We start from the raw sequence: 23,215 nt of genomic DNA, 5'->3' as shown, positions 1-23,215 counted from the left end.
CCGAAGCCGGTTTATGCATACAGCTTCATCCATCGCGATAATTCCTAAATTAGCCTTTATCTCCTCATTCCGAGTTCCCTCCTGCCATTGTTCCCACCTGTTTGTACCAGCAATCATTCTTGCTACTTTCATGTCTGTTACTTCTAACTTATGAATAAGATATCCTGAGTCCACCCAGCTTTCGCTCCCGTAAAGCAAAGTTGGTCTGAAAACAGACCGATGTAACGATAGTTTCGTCTGGGAGCCGACTTCCTTCTTACAGAATACTGTTGATCGCAACTGCAAGCTCACTGCATTAGCTTTACGACACCTTGATTCAATCTCACTTACTATATTACAATCCTGGGAGAATACACAATCTAAATACTTGAAATTATCGACCTGTTCTAGCTTAAGATGTACAATATTATAGGTTAGGATCCACCTTTCAATACTCCGTAATAAGATGGTAAAAAGTAGTTACAACCTGTTTAATGGGACCGGTTTCAACACATTTTAAGTGTCATCATCAGCCAATTTGCGAAGATCTTAAAACAACTAGCACATTCAATTCTGTTGAAGTTCTTACCTACGGACATCAATTTAGTCTTCGAGAGGCTAATTTTCATACCATACTCATTGCACCTATTTTCAAGTTCCAAGATATTACACTGCACGCTTTCGGCACAATCTGCCATTAAGACCAAGTAGTCAGCATAGGCCAGACTGCTTATTACATTTCCACTAACTGAATCCCTCCCTTTCATTTTATACCTTTCAGCAAATGATCCATGTAAACTACGAACAGCAAAGTTGAAAGATTACAGCCTTGTCTAACCCCTGTAAGTACCCTGAACCAAGAACTCATTCTACCATCAATTCTCACTGACGCCCAATTGTCAACATAAATGCCTTTGATTGATTTTAATAATCTACCTTTAATTCCATAGTCCCCCAGTATAGTGAACATCTTCTCCCTCGGTACCCTGTCGTATGCTTTCTCTAGATCTACGAAACATAAACACAACTGCCTATTCCTCTCATAGCATTTTTAAATTACCTGGCTCATATTGAAAATCTGATCCTGACAGCCTCTCTGTGGTCTGAAACCACACTGGGTTTCATCCAACTTCCTCTCAACGACTGATCGCACCCTCCCTTCCAAGATGCCAGTGAATACTTTGCCTGGTATACTAATCAATGAGATACCTCGATAGTTGTTGCAATCCTTCCTGTTCCCTTGCTTATAGATAGGTGCAATTACTGCTTTTGCCCAATCTGAAGGTACTTTACCAACAATCCATGCTAATTTTACTACTCTATGAAGCCGTTTCATCCCTGCCTTACCACTATACTTCACCATTTCAGGTCTAATTTCATCTATTCCTGCTGCCTTATGACAATGGAGTTTATTTATCATCCTTTCCACTTCCTCAAGCATAATTTCACCATTATTTTCCTCCTCCCCATTTGCTTGGCTGTTCACAACACCACCAGGATGATTTCCTTTTACATTGAGAAGATGTTCAAAATATTCCCTCCACCTCTCCAGTGATTCCCTGGGATCTATTATGAGTTCACCTGAATTACTCAAAACACTGTTCATTTCCTTTTTTCCTCCCTTCCTAAGATTCTTTATTACCGTCCAGAAAGGTTTCCCTGCTGCTTGACCTAGCCTTTCCAGGTTGTTACCAAAATCTTCCCATGACTTCTTTTGGATTCAACAACTATTTGTTTCGCTCTGTTTCTTTCATCTACGTACAAATCCCTGTCTGCCTCGGCCCTTGTTTGGAGCCATTTCTGATAAGCCTTCTTTTTACGTTTACAAGCTGCTCTCACTTCATCATTCCACCAAGAAGTTCGCCTTTTCCCGTCTTTACACACAGTTGTTCCTAGGCATTCCCTTGCTGTTTCTACTACAGCATCCCTGTATACCACCCATTCACTTTCTATATCCTGAACCTCCTTACTGTCTACTGTTTGAAACCTCACTAATCATATCCATGTACTTCTGTCTAATTTCCTCGTCCTGGAGATTTTCTACCCTTATTCGTTTGCAGACAGATTTCACTTTCTCTACCCTAGGCCTAGAGATACTTAGTTCACTACAGATCAGATAGTGGTCTGTATCATCGAAAAATCTGCAGAAAACTCGTACATTCCTAAAAGATTTCCTGAATTCGATGTCTGTTAAGATATAGTCTATTATGGATCTCGTACCCCTAGCCTCCCATGTGTAGCGGTGAATAGCCTTATGCTTGAAGAATGTATTTGTAACAGCTAAACCCATACTAGCACAGAAGTCCAGCAAACGCTTCCCATTCCCATTAGCTTCCATATCTTCCCCACATTTACCAATCACCCTTTCGTATCCTTCAGTTCTATTCCCAACTCTCGCATTGAAATCGCCCATTAGCACTATTCTATCCTTGCTGTTGACCCTGACCACGATGTCACTCAATGCTTCATAAAACTTGTCCACTTCATCCTCATCTGCACCCTCACATGGTGAATACACGGACACAATTCTAGTCCTAATTCCTGCAACTGATAAATCTACCCACATCATTCGCTCATTTACGTGCCTAACAGAAACTATGTTGCGTGCAATGGTATTCCTGATAAGGAGCCCTACCCCAGACTCTGCCCTTCCCTTTCTAACACCCGTCAAGTACACTTTATAATCTCCTATCTCTTCCTCGTTATCTCCCCTTACCCGAATATCACTTACTCCTAGCACATCCAAATGCATCCGCTTTGCAGAGTCAGCCAGTTCTACTTTCTTTCTTCCATAAGCCCCATTAATATTGATAGCTCCCCATCGAATTCCATTTCGTTCGCCAAGTTGTTTCCAAGGAGTCCCTCGCCTGTCAAATGGGAGTGGGACTCCATTACTCCCATAGGTCCGAGGCTTGCTTGAAGTGTTCTGAGCTCGGTAAATTCATGAAGCAGGATGCTACCCTACTTGCACAGTCCAAGTGAGGATCTCTCCTCTAACGGGTTATGGACCACCGGTAAATTGTATAGTCCTAGCCACTTGAGCACAAGGAGGGCCATGACTCAGATTATGTCCGAGATGCCCACTCCCATTCCATAGCAACTGGTATCCCGACTCTCAGGACCACTTACTAGGCCACTCAGCCGTTGCCCATGGTTCACGAACTAGGACGTGACTACAGTAATCCACAAACATGAACCATGACCAACAAATAGCAAACAAGTTAATATGGGAAGGGTAGCTGATTCAGAAAGTGATGGAACCAACTAGTGGAAAGAATATTCTGGATGTGGTGCTAGTAAAACCAGACGAGCTCTCTATAGAGAAACCGAAGTAATAGATGGTATTAGTGTTCACAAAGCTGTTTTTGTCGTTGTTAGAAATAAATGTGGTTGAAAGGAAGGTATTAAAATTAGGACTATTAGGCAGTACCATATGGCTGATAAAACAGGCATGAGGGAATTTTTAAAAAGTAACTATGATTGCTGGAAAATGATAAATAAAAATGTAAACAGACTCTGGGATGGGTTTAAAGCAATTGTAGAGGAATGTGAAAATAGGTTTGTACCTTTAAAGGTGGTAAGAAATGGTAAAGATCCACTATATTATAACAGAGAAATAAAGAGACTAAGAAGGAGGTGCAGGTTGGAAGGAAATAGGGTTAGAAATGATTATAGAAGCAAGGAGAAATTGAAGGAACTAGGAAATTGAATCTAGCAAAGAAGTCAGCTAAGGATAACATGATGGCAAGCATAATTGGTGGTCATACAAATTTTAGTGAAAAATGGAAGGGTATGTATAGGTACTTTTAGGCAGAAACAGGTTCAAAGAAGGACATTCCAGGAATCATTAATGAACAAGGGGAGTGTGAATGCGAGGATCTTCAAACGGCAGAAGTATTCAGTCAGCAGTATGTAAAGATTGCTGGTTATAAGGATAATGTCCAGATAGGGGAGGTGAGTAATAATAAAGAAGTATTAAAATTTACCTATGATAACAATGACATTTACAGTAAGATACAAAAGTTGAAAACTAGAAAAGCACCTGGAATTGATAAGATTTCTGGGGATATACTAAAGGCAATGGGTTTGGATATAGTACCATATCTGAGATACTTATTTGATTATTGCTTGGTTGAAGGAGCTATACCAAATGAATGGAGAGTTGCTATAGTATTGAAATTGAAATATTGGCCTCAAACATGAGCATATACTGTATCTTTTAACCGTCTTGTTCTTATCCTGTGACGCTTTATTTTTGATATTCTGTTTTCCAAATGTAATATATATTGTTCAATCTTACATGGATTACTTTTTAAAATCAATGTGTGACATTTACTTTTAGACGAACATTTCAATTTTTCAAAGTGATTTTAGTATAAGTTCTGTTTTATTCAATATTTTTGTACTGTAAACATTTTACATACAAAGTATTAACACTTGTAAATATTCATCAATACGTTTTACGTAAATTATTATGACTCCTTAGACCATGTGTGTTTTAAGATTGATTGAGGCTGATGATGCCCAATAAATAATGGGCGAAACATGTACCCTTCAAATTTCTGGTATTTTCCATGTGTATTTAACCACACTATAGTGGAATAAATTGTATTGAATGGGTGGTATTAAAATTACTCCTTGTATAAACTTTGTGATAAGTGGTATTTTCCGAGCTGTCAGTGGAGAGATGGCGTGGGAGGATATCAATAGACGAATAAGTTTGAGTGGTGTCTTTATAAGTACGAAAGATCACAATATGAAGAAAACGTTGGAATTCAAGAGGACAAATTGGGACAAATATTCATTTATAGGAAGGGGAGTTAGGGATTGGAATAACTTACTAAGGGAAATGTTCAATAATTTTCCAATTTCTTTGTGATCATTTAAGAAAAGGCTAGGAAAACAACAGATAGGGAATCTGCCACCTGGGCGACTGCCCTAAATGATCAGTAGTGACTGAAAAAAAAAAATCTTGAAAGCTTATGAGATTTGTGGACAGCTACATTAAATGCGAAAGACAGCCAATGCAACAATGTATCGTAGCGGTTATGGTCTTCATGACGGAAAGCAATGAATAAGAAAACTGATATGTTTGCCACAGAAGCCACAGGAGTGATACTACTCCATTTTTCAGAATGAAATTGGAACAAACTAATCACGTTGTCTCGGAATTAGAAAACAAGTGAGCCGTAGTATGGAAATCTGCGAAAACGCAAGTTTTGAACACACTGATTGCCGTTTCATACCGATTTCAATGTGTGTGGGTATTTCCCCGATCTTTTCAAAAAATTAGATATAACAACAATCCACTATAGCGAGTAAATTTTTCGACATTATGAATTCTTGCTATAATGGACTTCTGCTGTACGTCGTATCTAACCTAATAATTGGACTATGAAATACATCCAAGAGGAAATTTCCAATATAAATGTTTGTTTAGTAGAGTATTTTTGGGGTAAATCAGTAGTGGTAGTTACTTATTTTCTTTCAGTGAATTTCGTTAATTACTATTGTGATTTCATGACAGTATGTTGATATTTTTATTTATTTAGGAATATGTTCAATTGGAAACGTGTTATAATGTGAGAGTCATTGGGTAGAGTAGTGTGCAACATTGTTTTCATATTTCCTCATGATTAATGTTGATACTCGGTTGATTGTCCCATGTTATTCTCGTACATTGAAAATAATTTCATTGCTAAATGAATGATAACATTTTTAAATCTCCTTTCAAATGGTTATAATTAGATTTTTTGCTTTTTAATGACTAATATAAGTCAGATAACTGTGTTGGGAGGTGACAATGTTCCAATAAGGGTGAATGTATATTGGTAATTTAATCTTTCGGTGGACGATGGTACTACAGTAGAAGTCTGTTATAACGAGAATTAACAACAGCGAATAGCGGATTTCTATAAAACACTTTTCTGCCTTGTCAATACTTTACATTTTATTATAAGGTACCAAAACATCAAACTAAATCCTTGGACTTGATACAGTTGTACAAATACAGTCATCAACAGAACAAATTATACATAAATCTTGAAATCATTAAAATATTTCTTTGTGTCTCAACTGTTTACTTACTTACGACATCAGTTAGTAAAAACTTTAAAAATAGAATAATTTCAAATCATAAAATGAATAAAACCTATTAAATTAGTCACTATACACTAAAATTTAAAATCTGCTCTGCTCTTGAAACTGAAGTCCGTATTTACACCTAAAAAGGAAATAAAATGTTTCTTTGTGTCTAAATTTACCCTTACTATGTTATTTAGTAAACACTTTAAAATATAATAATTTTCAATTCATAAAATGAATAAAACCTATCAAGTTAGTCACTATATGTTAAATTTAAAATACTTTCTGCTTTGTTTCTGAAATTTCTCCTTTAACCGGCAGCACAGCGACAAGTAGCAGCTCGCCTCGTAAGATCATTGGCAGCAGGCAAAGGAACAAGGACATGTTTGTTCAGTTCAGACTGGCGTAATGTTGTTTTAATTTTTGACAAATTAGGTACCAGTTGAAACTGAAGAATTTGACGGTTAAAATGACTTGCATGGTCGGATGGGCTTAAGAGGAGAAATTCCGACTTATATGAAAGGTCTCGGAACTATAGCAGTGTTAATAAGGACTTAAGAAGCAAGTTGTTGCAAGAGCCCTGTAAGAACCTGGTTACTAGAGCTAAGTTGCTACTGCATATCAATCAGTACACAAGTGTCCAGATCATGTGGTAAAATATAACCAACATAGACGTCTAATTATAAGCCAGAAATGCTAGAGATTCTACAAATAGAAAATTGCTCTGTATAAATCAAAGTCCAGTTCAAAAACTGTTAAAAACTTCGTACCCATAATTCAGTTGTCTTCAGAATCTATCTAGTAAAATACAAGCTACCAAATCCAGCCAGCCAATCTGTCACTATATGTGTACTGTATTCGGTATACTCACTGTATCAAAGATAGACAATGCAGCAATAGCTACATCTGCTACTGGAGTATGTAGAGGTCCTACACACTGTTGTTGTGCCACCAACCCTGTCACACAACGATCCACCTTGTTTGTCAAGTAACGTTTGCTGGCAACTGAAGGTAATCTCAAAACTCTCTCCAGAGCCATTTGAACAGTCACATCTTTAGGAAGACTCAGGGACTGAACAATCACTGGTCGGCAGTCCAAATGAAATTCCTAAACATACATAGAGAAATAATCATTTCAGTTCTCTGTCAGCAAATAGATAATACCATGAACACTATAATCTTCACAATTAATGTCATACACACTCAATACACAAATTATCATATTAAGCATTGTTATTAGTGTGTTAGGAGTAGAACTGAGGGAACAACCCCTTCTTTTTTTTGTTGCTTGTTGTTTAAAGGTGCGTAACATCTACAGTCATCAGCCCCCTTCTTTTTTTAAAAATTACATAAGATGTCCTCACTTTCCCCATAAAATGACAGTGATAATGCTATTTTAAGATGTCTACCATCAAGATTACTGTAAGGGATGAAGGTTATTAATTGCAATTTGATAATTTGACATAGAGGCAATACTTTACAGCACAATAACATTTTCATATAAACTTAACTGTATAACAAGTAAAAATCTTGGAATCATTATGATGAAACTTCCTTGAGAAAATCATGGAAATGAAAGACTTACTCTTCTGATATACAAAAAGGAAAGTATCATCAGCTTGTCCCAATTATACTGTACAAGCGCTCTCTTATATTACTATGAACAACAAACACTTTTCAGGTATGTATGGAACAGTTTTATTCTCCACCTGTAGGCTTCTTTGTCTGGAAAACCAATCCACATATAGTGGTTCAAATACAGTACCTTTCTACACACAATGAACTATGGTTTTGAATGCAAATGATTTGCAGTTCTAATCCTAGCCTTGCCAATACTGTGCAATAAACGCAAATCCTGTATTTTCTCACCATCATTATAGAAATGTAAATAACTTAATAAAGAAGAGACTGAAAAGATTAAATATTTTCTTAAACATCCTGTATCAATTTACTTGAACAGAAATTTTCTTTCTACCAAGATTCAACAAAAATTAGATTTTATTAGAATAATTTTATGTACTAAATCCAAACTGTCCTACATTTAATATCTCTATCAATTCATTTGGAAAATTTAAATATTCACCACCAAACCGTTTCTAAACCGTTTCTAAACTGTGAATAAAAAAGGAACTCAAGCAAGCACATGCACATTTTCTCCCTCTTACCTTCTGAGGCATTTTCCCCAATACCATTTCAAGTTCCAAATTGAAAGGGTACTTCTGGTTCTCCTTCTCATAACTTCCATTTAAATATTTTGTATCATCCATCAATTCTTCTTCTGATAAAATCACCTAGAAAAAGAAAAATCTCCAAGTCAACATACAGAAACACACAAGTACATTTCAGGCACTTTGAGAGTACAGAGTCATAAAATGGCTGCTTCGTGACTCAGGAGATTAACTACCAGCTTCTTACCACTACTACCCAGACTAAAATCTAAGTGACAGTACACAACATTTATGCTGCATTAAGTGGAGATAAATCAGGTTTTCTCTGGGAACTATAATCTTTTTCGAAAATACTACATAATTATTTCTTACATTCATAAAGATGTGATACAGATCTCATTACTGGATATTATTATTATTATTATTATTATTATTATTATTATTATTATTATTATTATTATTATTTACTACACCAAGTGAGTGCCTGGTCCCGCGGTGTAGGGAGCAACGCGTCCGCCTGTCATCCGGCAGCCCCGGGTTCGAATCCCGGCTGGGTCAGGGGTTTTTAATAGTAAATGATTACTATGCCTGGCCTGGGGACTGGGTGTTTGTGTCGTCCTTAACGTTCCTATCCTCACATCCAACATTCCTACACTTCCGCAATTTCACTTACACACAGCTTCTTATCATATGGTGAAAGTAGTGGAAAAAGATCTACAAAGGTCGACGCCACGAACAAATATCAATTTTTTTTTTAAACACCTAGTGAGTTGGCTACGCTATTTGGGTCACGGAGCTGTGAGTTTACATTTGAGAGGTAGTATATAGGAACGCCCATGATGGCAGCCCTGAAGATGTTTTTTTTGTGGTTTCCCACATTATCAAGCAAATGCTGGAGCTGTACCTTAATTAAGGTCATGGATGGTTCCTTCCTAGTACTACCCCATCGATGGCGTAAGACTTGAGTTGGTGCTATATGAAAGTTATACCAAACCAAACCAAACCCCATGGCGCAACAACCCCGAAGGGCCATGGCCTACCAAACGACCGGGGCTCAGCCCGAAGGTCTGCAGATTATGAGGTGTCGTGTGGTCAGCACGACAAAGTTCTCTCGGTCGTTATTCCTGGCTTTCTAGACCAGACGCACTATCTCACCGTCAAATATCTCCTCAATTGTAATCACGTACGCTGAGTGGATATCGAACCAGCCTTCAGGTACACATTAAAATCCTTGACCTGGCCGGGAATCGAACCCGGGGCCTCCGAGTAAGAGGCAAGCACGCTACCCCTATACTGCGGGGCCGGCTATATGGAAGTTATAGCAACAATTTTTATTATTAATATTCTTTCTTCGTTATGTCCATTCGAAGAGCGTATTTCAACTTGTTCGTTGGCCTCATGGTTTTCGCCTTCTTATCCTACCAAAATCTCTTCATGAATGTACTGTGATTCATCTTGTCTTCAGTGAACAACATCTGGCTGTAATAAAATTATTGTGGTGAAACATCATTAGCCTATTCCTCATTAAAACAATTTCTTGCTTAACATATTGTAAATTCAAAGTCCCAGATCTCATTGTATTAAATCTATATAAAAGTACCTCACTTGTCATATTATGATTTTCCGCTATTGCCACTCAGTACAACCACATTTTTTGCAGCCCTGAAAGTGTTCTTTATGCATCCCTTTTCTATGGAATGTGATTTCCAAAAGAGCCCTCACCATTGGAGACTGCTCAGGAGAAGTAGCGTGATAAAAGGAAAAGCCCCTGAACTCCTGAACTTCACAGGGTAAGAGCACCTTAACGAAAATTTTATTTTCCTTATAAGATGGCAAAGAGACTGTTCAACAATGATGAACCAAAAGAGAAACAAACGACAGGCCAACCAATGGTCAAGGATCCAGATTCTAAACCACCAGACAAGACAGATCAAAGAGATTGACAGGTCACTGTAGAACAAGGCAACATGAGAGGATATGACTGTGACGAAACTGTTCAAGGTGAGAAATAAACATTTGTTTGAGGATTTACAGAAGATGTTTCACAAGATATGGTGTGAAGGAAAGATTGGCCTTGATACACCCTTTACACTAAACTACTGTCTATACTGAAAGCAATGGGTTGGGATATAGTGCCATATCTGAAATATTTATTTGATTACTGTTTACATGAAGGAGCTACACTAAACAAATGGACAGCTGCAATTGTAGCCTCAGTGTATAAGAAAGGGTGATAAGCATAAAGTCAATTACAGGCCAATCAACTTGATGTGTGTTACACATAAGCTTTGGGAAAGCATTCTCTCCGATTATATTAGACGCGTGAGAATAAGAGTAGGTGAAGCATTATCTGATCCTGTAATGATTAACAGGGGGTTCCCACAAGGCAGTGTTAATGGACATTTGTATTTTCATATACACTGCCTGACAAAAAAAAAAGTTAAGCACCCAGAAGAAGTGATCAAATATCCTATTTCAGTATACATTCATACCATTGATGTGTGAGTAAATTATTAGATTTAGAAGGATCTGTAATATGTAGAACGTCCACCAGATTGCATTCGTGATGGCAATGTCCTGTTGTTGATAAGTTGTTACCAGTCATCTGCTGTGAGTCAGACAGTTAAGCAAGACGTGTAGAGAGGACTACGCAAGTACAAAGCACCTGCGATGCCTCGCAGATGCATTAGATAGCCTATCCACCAGTTGACAGAAGCTGCATCATGAGACTGGTTGGTCGCATCGTGCAATTGACAGGCAAGTGGGCCATTCAGATGTCACAGTGGCCCAATGTTAGACTCAATTGGTACATGAGGGCACCCAATCACGTCATGCAGGTTTGGGTCAACGTCACTTCAAGCCAGTATGGATTTGTGAAAGGATGTGGAATGCTTGATTCCATTCATGCAGTTCAGTTGCTTATGGAAAGAGACCAGGAAAAGAACAGGCCACTCCACATTGCCTTTCTGGATCTGCAATAGACCTTTGACTATGTTCCTCATGAACTGATTTAGCATGTACTTAGAACACACGGCGCACCTGAGGAATATGTCTGTTGGATAAATTTGCTCTATCAAAGCTCTACCAGCACCGTCCGATGCCCTGCTGGAATTTCACCGCCATTCCCAATTCGGGTTGGTGTCCACCAGGGATTGGCCCTGTCATTGCTTCTCTTCATTTTGTGTATGGACAAAGTCACCTCCGATATCCAGTCATCACCCCAATTGTCACTCCTGTATGCTGACAATGTCCTACTGACTGCTGAGGAGCGTCAACAGATTCAAGAACAGGTTAAGAAGTGGAACAAAAAACTAAGAGCACATGGACTTTGACTCAATACAAAGAAAACCAAATACATGGAGTGCGATCTGCAGACAAATGGAACCATTCAGATAGATGACCAAGTAGAATAGTTGAAGTACCTTGGTTCTTTGGTCAATGCTGAGTGTGACACTATTTCAGATGCCCGTGCAGGAGAAAATGCAGCCTGGATGAAGTGGCAGCAAACTAGAGGTGTTCTCTGCAATCATCGGATACCAATCCACCTGAAGTCCAAGGTTTACAGAACCGTTGTTCGCCCAATCATTCTGTATGGCTCTGAATACAGGCCAGCAACAGTCAAGCACTAGCAAGTACTTCATGCCATAGAGATGTGCATGCTTCGCTCGTCACTTGGACCTACCCAATTAGATCATGTCACCAAGCTAGATATCCAGAAAATCATGGGAGTTGCCCTAATCATAAACAAGATGCGTGAAGACCTGATTTTGTCAATATGGCCACGTAATGCATAGAGAAGGTTCATCTATTGTACAGACAGCACTTTGCATTACAGCATCTGGAAATAGACCAAGTGGTCGGCCCAAGAAACGCTCGCTTGATCGCCTTCAAGAAAACATGCGCTACGTTTATCATGTTTCAAATTATGCCCTTAATAGAACCAAGTGGAAAAAAGCGGAGCCTGCTCCACTGTGGGACAAACACTAAGAAGATCCTGATGATCAAATCAGCTCCAAGATTCATGATGACAAAAGGAGGAAAGACTGAGAAATTCAGCGGTCTTCAATATGTGGCAATGAAAACACATAATTGTGTAGGGGGAGTCTTGTACATTGGACAGTATTTTTCAGTTAGCAGTTTATCCAGATGTGGTTTATATTTTGTACGTTGCACCATCCTGAGGGGATTTCTTTCTTGCACCATATTGGGCGACCCAACAATTGGTCCGGCTATTTTCCCCTCATCCAACCATCACTTCTACGGATCATTATATGGATCAATGCATTTAAGAAGAACGATGCTAAGTGTTGGTAGCTATGCCCGCTTCTAACATTCATTGAATAAACAGTATGCGCATCATAAAATTTAAGCAATATCGCAATCTTCATTTCTCATATCACATTTATCGATAATATAATCCTCAAATTGCCATACGACACCTCTCAGGGATAATTAAAATGCATCTGTGAATAGTATTATTTTTATGTGAGGTCAACTGGGAAACCGCATTTCCTTTTTAATAAATTACCATCGATACCATCCATCCATCGGAGTCAATGTTAAGTTGTCCAAGTCCAATCATTCGAAGAAAAGAAAAGAAAAAAAATATATATATATTTTTTAAATTAATTAATTCAAAATCATCTATACCATAATGATATTAGCCTATCTTCAATAATAACCTCTAAATTGAATAATCTATAGTTTATTTCATGATTCTAGAATCATAAAAGAAAATCTAATAACATTTATTTACATCAATTATCTTCCTCCTCTCTATATGGAAAAAAAATTAAATTTAATCTATCTACAATCTGATTCAACTGATCCTCTTGCACTTATTATCCGCATCATAAAAAATAAAGAATAAATTCTCTTAGGGCCGGTTCTACCACCTACTGGTAAAGTAGGGCGTAATTTGCCCTCCGCGTAAAAGGATGTTTCCGTCCGACCACTCCCAGGTAGCGCTATCGGCAGCATAAATCGTCGTTACCCGGCGCGTAATTTCTCGGCCACTTCGAGGGCCCGATAAGACTTTACCTGCCGGGCAAGTTCTGAGAGCTGAACATTATTAGCTGTATTTCTGGTGATATGCAACTCAAATTAGCTTAGTATACTGAAAAAAAGCAGTATACCGTAACAGTGATCGATATTGTATTGCAGGATTTTGAACATTAATGCTTCCCTTTAGTTGCAACGGTCACACCAGCCTCTCGCATCGGTAGCGCAGGGAACACATTTTATACGTCAAGATTTCGTAAAGAAACTCTAAAAGGATGTAAAATCAAAATGTATTTGGAAATCATTTCAAATGGGCTTTAATTTTCTACTTTTTCAGTTTTCGGACACGAGATATATATTACTGTATGTATCCTACCTAACCCAAGCGTTTTTGTAGCGTAGTGGTTAACACGTACGCTTCGTAATACGAAGTGTGGAGGTTCGAGTCTTTATTATGACGAATCTTTTTTATTTCCATTATTAGCGTTGTGTTAATCTGTATGCCTCTTTTCATACGTTCTTATCACAATATTATGTTTACTAGGAAAATTGCTTTATATGTATGCTACCTATAGCAAGTGATGTTATGATTAATAGCATATAGGACTGTCGCCCAGGTAGCAGATTCCCTATTAGTTGTTTACATAGGCTTGTAAATTATTTCGAAGAAATTGGAAACTATTCCATTCCCGAATTCCTCTTCCTATGAATGGTTATTTATCCCGATTAGTTCTTTACATTTACAGTACCTTCCATAAAGTTAAAAATTAAAATGAAATGCTTTATCAATAAATGGAAGCATCTGGAACTAAACGAGGTCACAGAACTAGTTGCAAATAGAGCATCGCGGAGATACTTAATCAATTCACAGAAGCCTGCAGATAGAATGCTCAAAGGCAATAAGTCCGTAAAGAAGATGTGTGTATATACGTATATGGAAGCGCGTAAAAGAGAGTTAAGAACAACGGCAGGGAACGAAAATACACTTTAAAATGTAAATTACAAATACGATGAAAACCTGCGTACCTTCTATTACGGAGCGAGCGACTTGATCAGTCTACTACGAGAATACCTTTCAAAAACGCTGCCTTGCATGGCAGGTAATAACTGGCGTAAGAAAATGCAATCTCGAGATTTTAATCCCAATTAGGAATTGATATTGAAGATCATAGATTAAAATCACGAAAGCTTGACATGAATCGTTGTCCATAACTCTTAAGACTCCCCTTATTAGGCTTTTTGGTGATAATCAGCAGACACAAGCACAGGGAAATAAGACAATCGAAATGGGTTTCATGCATCTGACGATAGATAGCACCACACTCGAAAGCGAGAAATCGCTGAAAATCAGTCTAGCCAACTTCGTATATCAGTGTCTAGCTCCGGGTAGCTACCTAGCGCTTGCGCGGAGGTGGTTGGACGCAAGCCAAAGTACCAGCCGATTTACACCTCCAGGTAGTTTACCTCCCGGGCAGCTGCCAGCCACTTTACCAGCAGATGGTAGAACCGGCCCTTAATCACATAAATCGTAGGTACATATTCTATCTGTTGAAGATGTAGTTAAATATTCTCTGAAATTAATTATCTCATAATAATAATGACAATTAATTGATAAGCAGAAAAAAAAATTAATATGGGTTTAAAAAAACTAAGTCCCTAAGCCTTAGTAAACTTCATAACAAATATGCTTAATCTGAGTCCATCAGCTCTTGTTTCTTTCTAAAAAAAAAACACTTATTTTCGTCGATATTAAATTGATATTCTGTCACTAACACATGTATATCTTCCAATATTATAACGTCAGCAGTTGCAAGTAAGTTCCAAGTATATAACAGCTCAAAATGGCTATTTCAAATATATATCGATCATTAAATGAAAAATATTGGTCACTTTGACCATGTCATTTGGTTAAAATATTCAGATAACATCATAAAATTAAATGTAGGTATCGTATAAAGAACAATTATTATCGTAGTTCAAATAGAAAATATACCTATCATGATTTATGATTTCACCAATGTCCAATCAAGTATCATAAAATTCGTAGGAATGTATTTGGTAACCTATTTTATCCGATTTAGCCTCTCATGTTGTAGCCGTTAGTCATATATGAAAGAAACATTTCCAATATGGCAATTAATATCACGTCCATATCCTTCAGAATGTTCTACAAAGAATCTAGATTATATTTTCGTTTCAGGTTATTATGTCAGAAATTCAATGTCAATTCCTTGCGACAGATTTTAACAGGTAAATTATCAAATTAACTTTTTTTTTTTTACCCAGCCAATCAACCTATAATACGTTAAATTTGACTTGGTATTTCGTAACGGCCTTCGGTCTATATTCCGACTACTGTCCGGATAATATTCAACTTCTTCTGACTATCCGCCTCGATATTTGATCAGATATAGGCGTAATTCTAAAATTTCTTCACTGTGCAGGTTCTTCAGCTCTTATTAATTGAAATATCTCCCTTCTTCTTTCCGCGAGGATTATTTTTTTCATAGATAAACTTACTTCGAAGTTTTGCGTACCAAAATTTGTTTATTGTTCACACACTTCCTCTTTTTTAACAATTTTAAAAACTTTCTATTATTTTTTTATCACGGCCGCATGGATCCTTTATAACTTTACGTCTAACTCCATGACCTAGGCATACTTAATTCGCCAAATGAACATCTTTGCCGTCACATGCATGGCCTCCTTGATTTTATGCGTCCGTGTTATATATACTCTGAAATCACGGCCTATTTCACTTAATATATTCGTTCTTTTTTAGATGTATGGCTCAATTACATAATCTTTGCGATCTCATTACCGTGCATGGCAAACTTTTAACATCGTATGACATCCTTTATTCCGTTATCAGGACAATGAAAACAGTACAACGTGTTATTGTGTAACAACATTTTTTCAATTTTTTCCTTCCTTTTTCAGAGTTTTCATTAGCAGGAGAAAGTTTAATTTTTCCAATCCATCACATAATGCCGTATGTTCCTAATTTTAAGAAGAAAAGTTTTCAGTTTCTATGAAAATACAGGTTCTGACCTGTACAAATGAAATAAATACACTACAAGTCCATTATAGCAAGAATTCATAACAGCGAAAAATTTACTTGCTATAGCAGATTGTCGTTATATCCGATTTTATGTAAAAGTCATGGGGGGAAAACCCACACACATTAAAATTGGTATGAAATGGCAATAACTTTGTTTAAAACTTACATTTTCACCGATTTCCATACTATGACTTACTCGTTAGTTTTTTCTAATTCTGAGAAAATGTGAATGCATATCTTCAATCTCATTCTGAAAAATTACAGTAGTACCACTGCAGTGGCTTCCATGACAAATATTTTAGTTTTCTTATTCAAACAGCGTTATCCAACCTAACTTAACCTACATATTTCAAGCGCCAGTAAAGTAATGATAAACATTTTCGTATAAATTTACATGCCAATAGCCTTTCCGAAATATTTTGATACTGTTCTAAGAAACTTGTAAATTGTAAAACGTAAATAGCAAAGTGAATATTGTCGTCAGCAACACCAAACTGTACAATTCATTTGTATGTATTAGTCTGACATGTTTATGGATTAATAACTTAAAGCTTAAACATTATTTACTTACATATCTAAAGAAATATGGTACAAGGAACAACCCATACTTTACAAGACATCCTTATTGCACTTTTTGTGTCCATTCACATGCCTACAGTAGGAGCTTCGTATACTGTCAACATACGGAAATCAATTCCGCGAGAGGACGTTCTATTTCACTTTACAATAACAGCTCTCTTAAAATAATCAATTTAATAGCAAAAGAGATTCTATTATGATAGTAAAGGAACATCGCAGGAAATTATTCGTGTAATTTACATGAGAAGTATATTTGAGTTATTTCTGTGTGTGTAATACTTTCTTTACAAGCGGTTTTTCCCAACACCCAAACGTTCGTACTTAACATTAATTTTTCTTCTATTGCTTACATAATGTGGCCTTGATTATTATTTAAAATGGTAATAACATTCATATCAAAGCAGGAATCGCCCATACTTACCATGATATCTGCTGCTGCCTAACATCATTCTTTTTCAACTGAGTTCAATAAATTGTACGGAATGTGGCTGTAATGCAATAGTTCAGCGACAGCAAACCGGGAATTAAATATATAAAGGGAGAGATTACACTCGGTTTGAAAAAGAAGGCACCAAAGAAAGAATTTTAGGTGCCATGGCGACCTGGTGCCTGGGATTTGTCGTCCGTTGCACAAACTACTTTTACAGTTTTCAGCGATGCCAAGGAGCCAGAAGTTTGTCCCACAGAAGTTATTTTATGTGCTGGTAAATCTACCAACATGGGGCTGATGTATTTGAGCCCCATCAAATACCCCCGGACTGAGCCACGATCGAACTTGTCACCTACAGCTCAGAAAGCCAGCACCTTAACCATTTGAACCACTCAGAAGAAGCTGTGTGTCTAGCTTTGTGATTGACAAAAACATCATTAGCGTCCTGACAAAACCAGGCTCAACCCTGTATACCCTGGGACAGAAAAAAAGCCAAAAACAACCAAAACACTGTGGACATGTTTACAAATAACAATAAAATTAAACTTTGTGACTGATTCATTGCTTTTCACATTATTTTGTAAATGTCAGCACAATGTGGACAATGACATATGATGCCATTGAAGCTTTCACAGCCCATACTTATAGACATGATATAGGCTTTTGGGCTTATGCTGTGTCAAGAAAATAAGGTAAAATTCTTTACGTTTCGCAGAGAACTTTGCTCTGCATCATCAGAAGAAAATCTCAACTGTCCACGAGAAAGGCTTCTTAAACAATGAGCTTTGATGTTATAATAGAAGTGGAAATAGTACGTTCATTTGTCACCAGATGGCTCCCTGGACGCGGTACAGCACTAGCGTTCAAAGCAGAAGCTGACAGAACCATCAGAATCAGTCTGTGAGGGTCACATAACACAACAGGTGTATGCACATATGAAGCTATGACATTGATACAAGCCTGGAATGAAACATCTGGCGATGAGGAACGTACGAATTTCGAAAAAACACCGAGATGAAATAACAATAGTGAAGGGACAGGGAAGGGAACTACCTACATAAATTCTTAATGGCTGGCAACCAGGTATTACTTAATTGATAGCCGGTGTCCCTGTTGAAATTGTTAGGATTTCTACGCATTTCCCCAACTTCTGGACCTATAGTGTCTAGTGTGGGTAAGAGCTCGAGCATCTTGGAACATGATATCGTGACCTGACGATAGAGCGTGCTCAGCTATTGCTGATTTGTCTGGCTGGTTGAGACGAATATTACGTTCATATTCCTTGATATGAGTACCAATGGACCGGCATGTTGGCCAATGTATACCTTATCGCAAGTACAGGGAATTTCGTATACCCTAGGATGTAAAAGTGGGGACAATTTGTCCTTGGTTTTACTCAGACTGTGAGAAATTTTAGTGACAGTGCCAAACACGGTTTTTATATTGTGTTTGCGGAGCACCTAGGCAATTCAATCTGTAGTGTTGTGAATATAAGGCAGGAAGGCAGTTCCCTTCACTTCTTCCTTCTGTAAGCTTTGCTTGGTTGTTTCTCTGGGATGCAGGACTCTATGAATCTGCAAATCACTGTAACCATTACCCTTGAACGTAACTTTGAGGGTGTCAATCTCCATCTGGATATTTGATGGCTCACAAATTCGTCTCACCCTCTTGGTGAGTGTCGTGAGAATGCCTTGTATTTGTGCTGGATGGTGATGAGACTCTGCATGAAGATAGCAATTTGTGTGGATAGGCTTACGATAGATGGTATGTCCTAAGGAGCCGTCCGGTTTCTTTCTTACTAGAACATCCAAGAAAGGAAGGCATCCATCTGACTCCATCTCAGCAGTGAATTTAATTGAAGGATGTTGCTGATTTAGGTGGTTTAGAAATAGATGAAGTTTCTCAGGACCTACTGTCCAGACCACAAATGTATCATCAACATACCTCCACCATATCACAAGTTTGATGGGCGCCGAAGCAATAGCCCCTCCTCAAAATTCTCCATAAAGAAATTAGCCACTACGGGCAAAAGTAGACTTCCCATAGCCACTCCGTCCGTCTGTTCGTAAAAATTCCCACCCCACAAGAAATAACTGGAAGTCATACAGTGGTAAAATAGCTTAGTAATGTCATCAGGGAACAGGTGTTCAATGAAAGACATGACCGAGTCAACCAGCACTTTAGTGAACAAGAACATCGAAACTCACCAAAAGTGCATTAGGTTGAAGAGTTGTCCATCCCCGCGGAGTACGGGGCAACGCGTCTGCCTGTCACCTGGCGGCCCCCGGTTCGATTCCCGGCCGGATCAGGTGTTTTTAATTGTAAATGATTAATATCCCTGGCCTGGGGACTGGGTGTTTGTGTCATCCTTAATGTTCCTTTCCTCACATTCAACACTTTACACTTCTGCCATTTCCAAATACATGCAGGTTCACAACATATGGTGCAAAGTAGGAGCAAAAGACCTTCTTAGGTCGACGCCCTGAATAAATAGCATTCTAAAAATAAAAAATTAAGGTTAAGGGGTATGGTTGACAGCTTGTTAACGAAATACCGAGAGTCCCCGACATATAATTCAGTACATCCTATGTGTAGCTGAAGCAATTTGCTTGTATTTAGCCAGAGCATACGTAGGAGAACCTATTGTACTAACAATAAGTGTGAGGGGAACATGTTTTTTATGGATTATATTATAGATAGATTATATGGACTTCCTAAGATCCAATCTCCAAGTTGTGGTTCCAGAATGTTTTTTATTCTATCATAAATTATGTGGGAGAAATTTTATAAGTACAGTCCAAAAGGGTCATTCTTCTGTAATTGTCTGTATTAGTTTTATCCCCTTTTTTGAATAATGGATGGATTACGCCTGAGGTCCAATGTTCATGGATTTTCTCTGTGATCCACATTTTGACTAGATGCTGATGTAAATTTATGATTGCTGGTTTCCCTGTGTTTTTCCAGATTTCTGCAAAGACTAGGTCTTCACCACATGCCTTATAATTTTTTAGTTCCTTAATTGTGAATTTTACCTCATTGATATCTGGAGAATCTATTAGATCCAGGGTGGTTAAAACAGGTGTGTCAGTATTTACTTCCAACATTTCCCGTGGGTCATAGCAATTTAAAAGTTTGTTGAATGTCTCTGCGAGGATCTCTGCATTTTCTTGATTACTATGGGCTAACCTTCCTGATTAATATTGGGGGCTCATATTTTTTAGGGTATTTGCCAAAAGTTTTATAATAACCTCGTATTTTTTGTTAAAACTCTCTTCTATCCTTTGTAAGATATTTTTAAGATGTTTGCGTTTGGTTTGTCTGATGATTTTATGTGTTGACTTTCTTTGTTTTATTAGTTCTAAATTTGACTGGAGTGATTTTTGGGCTTGATGATTTATCCAAGCTTAGTGTCTTCTCTCTCAATTGTCTGGTCACAATCTTCATCCCACCATACATGTTTTTTCCTAGGATTTGTTGGAGCCTAATCCCCTGCTATCGATTTTAGTTTGAAGGTCAGTTCTTCTAATGTATTAGTGTTGACAGATCCTTCTACTGTTTTCCTATAGTACTCCCCATTATTTATTAAGGTGATAAGGTCGAATTTTTTTTAAATTTTTATTTGGAGGTCTTTTCTTAATCCTTGGAGTTAATTTTATTTTGATCTTAACAACATAGTGATCTGATCCTGAGTCTTCGCCCCTTAGGACTTTGACATTTTAGATTTCACGAAGGTGAAATTTAACCATAAAAACGCGGTCCTGTTGCCATTCACCTTTTCAGAAATCAGGATTTTCCAAGTTCTTAATTTGTAAGGTTTCCTTGTTGATTCTGAGATAAGATTGTGGTTTCTGCATAATTCAACCAATCTCCAACTGGTTTTATTTGCCCTCTTATATGCTGGCCATTTTCTAATGATACCTCAGTACCTTCTTTCTTGTCTCAGTGATGATAATGATGCTTGTTGTTTAAAGGGGCCTAACATCGAGGTTATCGGCCCCTAATGGTACAAAATGAAATGACAACAAAAAGTTCAAAATCATCCACTGACCGAAATAAAATAAAAATGTCATGAAGAATGAATGGATGAACCCAAAAAAAAACAAAAAACAAAAAAGCAGTGGATCCGACTCAAAAAAAGATCATAAATAATAGTACTACTGACCAAGGGACCACTTATAATGACAATCCTGAATCGAGGATGCTTGATATCTGAAGGGGTCCAAAATCCAGATCAAGGCCCCTCAGAATGATACTTATCGCTAGTAAAGTAGAACCATGGTATTTGTCATGTTGGGGTACTAATCAAAAGTAGCGAAGATTCACGGTGTTCCACACATGATGGTACTACTCACAAGTATTGTACGTCGTACAGGTAACGCAGACCTATGGTGTTTCTCACACAATGGCGCCACTCATAGTCAACGCAAACCGATGAGGTTCCTCGCCTAGGTGCACTAACCACAGGGACTCGTACTATCCCGTGGTGTTCCTCACATAGTGGATTCTAATCACAGGCAACGCAGACCCACGGTGTCGCTCATATAGTGGTACAACTCACAGGCAACGTCCAGACCCGCGGTGTTGCTCACATGGGTACGACTCACAGGTACTGGATACCCACCGGAAAACCAACTCACAGCTTATACTAATCACAAACCTATTTCATACCTAATATAGTGCTACTACTCGCAAGTAAAGGCAACCCATGGTGTTCCCCATGTGATGGTACTAATCAAAAGTAGTTTCATGGTTCTAAGACAAACATCCCTTGGTTGCCCCTTTTAGTCGCCTCTCTCGACAGGCAGGGGATACCGTGGGTGATTTTTCGTCTGCACCCCCCATCCACAGGGGGTAGAGAGAGAGAAAAAAAAAAGAAGAAGGAGGGATCCATCACTTTGAAAAATGAAGTAACGGCAAGGGCCACGAAGGGCGTGAAAATGAAAGACTCCCTAGGCCTCGAATGCTCTAATACCATCGGGGTCGGAAAAGAACAAGAGTTGACCAAGGGATGTCAGACAGGATAGATGAAAGTGAGGAGCCTGGCACAAGTAAGTGGAAGCAATGCCAAGACTCAGCCAAGGGCCCCGTGGTCACCAACAGCCAAGGGCCCCGTGGTCACCAACACACACTCCCAAGTTGAGAACCCCTTGGGCCCCTGTTAGTCGCCTCTACGACAGGCAGGGGATACTGCGGGGGTATTCTACATGTGCGTCTCCCACCCGCAGGGGATAGTGTGTTTGGTCCGTGAGAGGTATTTTATTTCCCTCAAGTCCGCCGGCAAGCCGGTTAGGACCCCCCTATCCGCCACCTGGGACGCGCTATGTGGGAGTATCATCTCTCCCCCTGCTACGCCTGCATAGTAGGTTCATGGTCTTGTCTCAGTTGTGTGTTGAAATCACCAAGGAGAATTTTAACGGGTGATGGAGGTATTCAACATTAAAAACTTCATATGTGGTCTGTATTGAAAGGAGATAACATACAATAGAGGGAAATTTGATTGATCCACCTTTTTTCAATACATAATATGTTGTTAACATGATCACAACATCCTTTATTCAGTACCGGTTTCGGTGTCTATGGACACCATTATCAGCTGAAACAAGTCGTATGAATAAAGATATACAAGTATGTAGTACATATAACAGAACCTTAGAAATACGTGTATAATATATGTACTACATACTTACATATCTTTGTTCATACAACCTGTTTCAGCTGATGATGATGATGTCCATAGACACCGAAACTGGTACTGAATAAAAAATGTTGTGATCATATAAACAACATATTATGTATTGAAAAAAGGTGGATCAATCAAATTTCCCTCTATTGTATGATGGAGGTATGTTGATTAAAGTTTGATCCAGGAGATCCCAGAATTTTTGTGCTTCTTCTTTATCCTTTAGTGTGTTT

General features: G+C 38.2%; 1 protein-coding gene across 2 annotated transcripts in view; it reads right to left on the bottom strand.

The window, feature by feature from the left end:
• Pfas (phosphoribosylformylglycinamidine synthase) overlaps positions 1–23,215 on the bottom strand; it is a 275,681-nt gene that overhangs the window by 71,132 nt on the left and 181,334 nt on the right. For both annotated transcript variants that reach the window (XM_067143336.2, XM_068226729.1), the window contains exons 13-14: positions 8,229–8,354; positions 6,935–7,171 (exon numbers count right to left, since the gene is read on the bottom strand). In XM_067143336.2, the coding sequence (XP_066999437.2) occupies positions 6,935–7,171; positions 8,229–8,354 (363 nt within the window). The remainder of the gene's footprint in view (positions 1–6,934; positions 7,172–8,228; positions 8,355–23,215) is intronic.

This window comes from Anabrus simplex, chromosome 3, assembly GCF_040414725.1.
Source record: "Anabrus simplex isolate iqAnaSimp1 chromosome 3, ASM4041472v1, whole genome shotgun sequence".
Lineage (NCBI taxonomy): Eukaryota > Metazoa > Arthropoda > Insecta > Orthoptera > Tettigoniidae > Anabrus > Anabrus simplex.
This window is presented reverse-complemented; position numbering and strand designations above follow the sequence as displayed.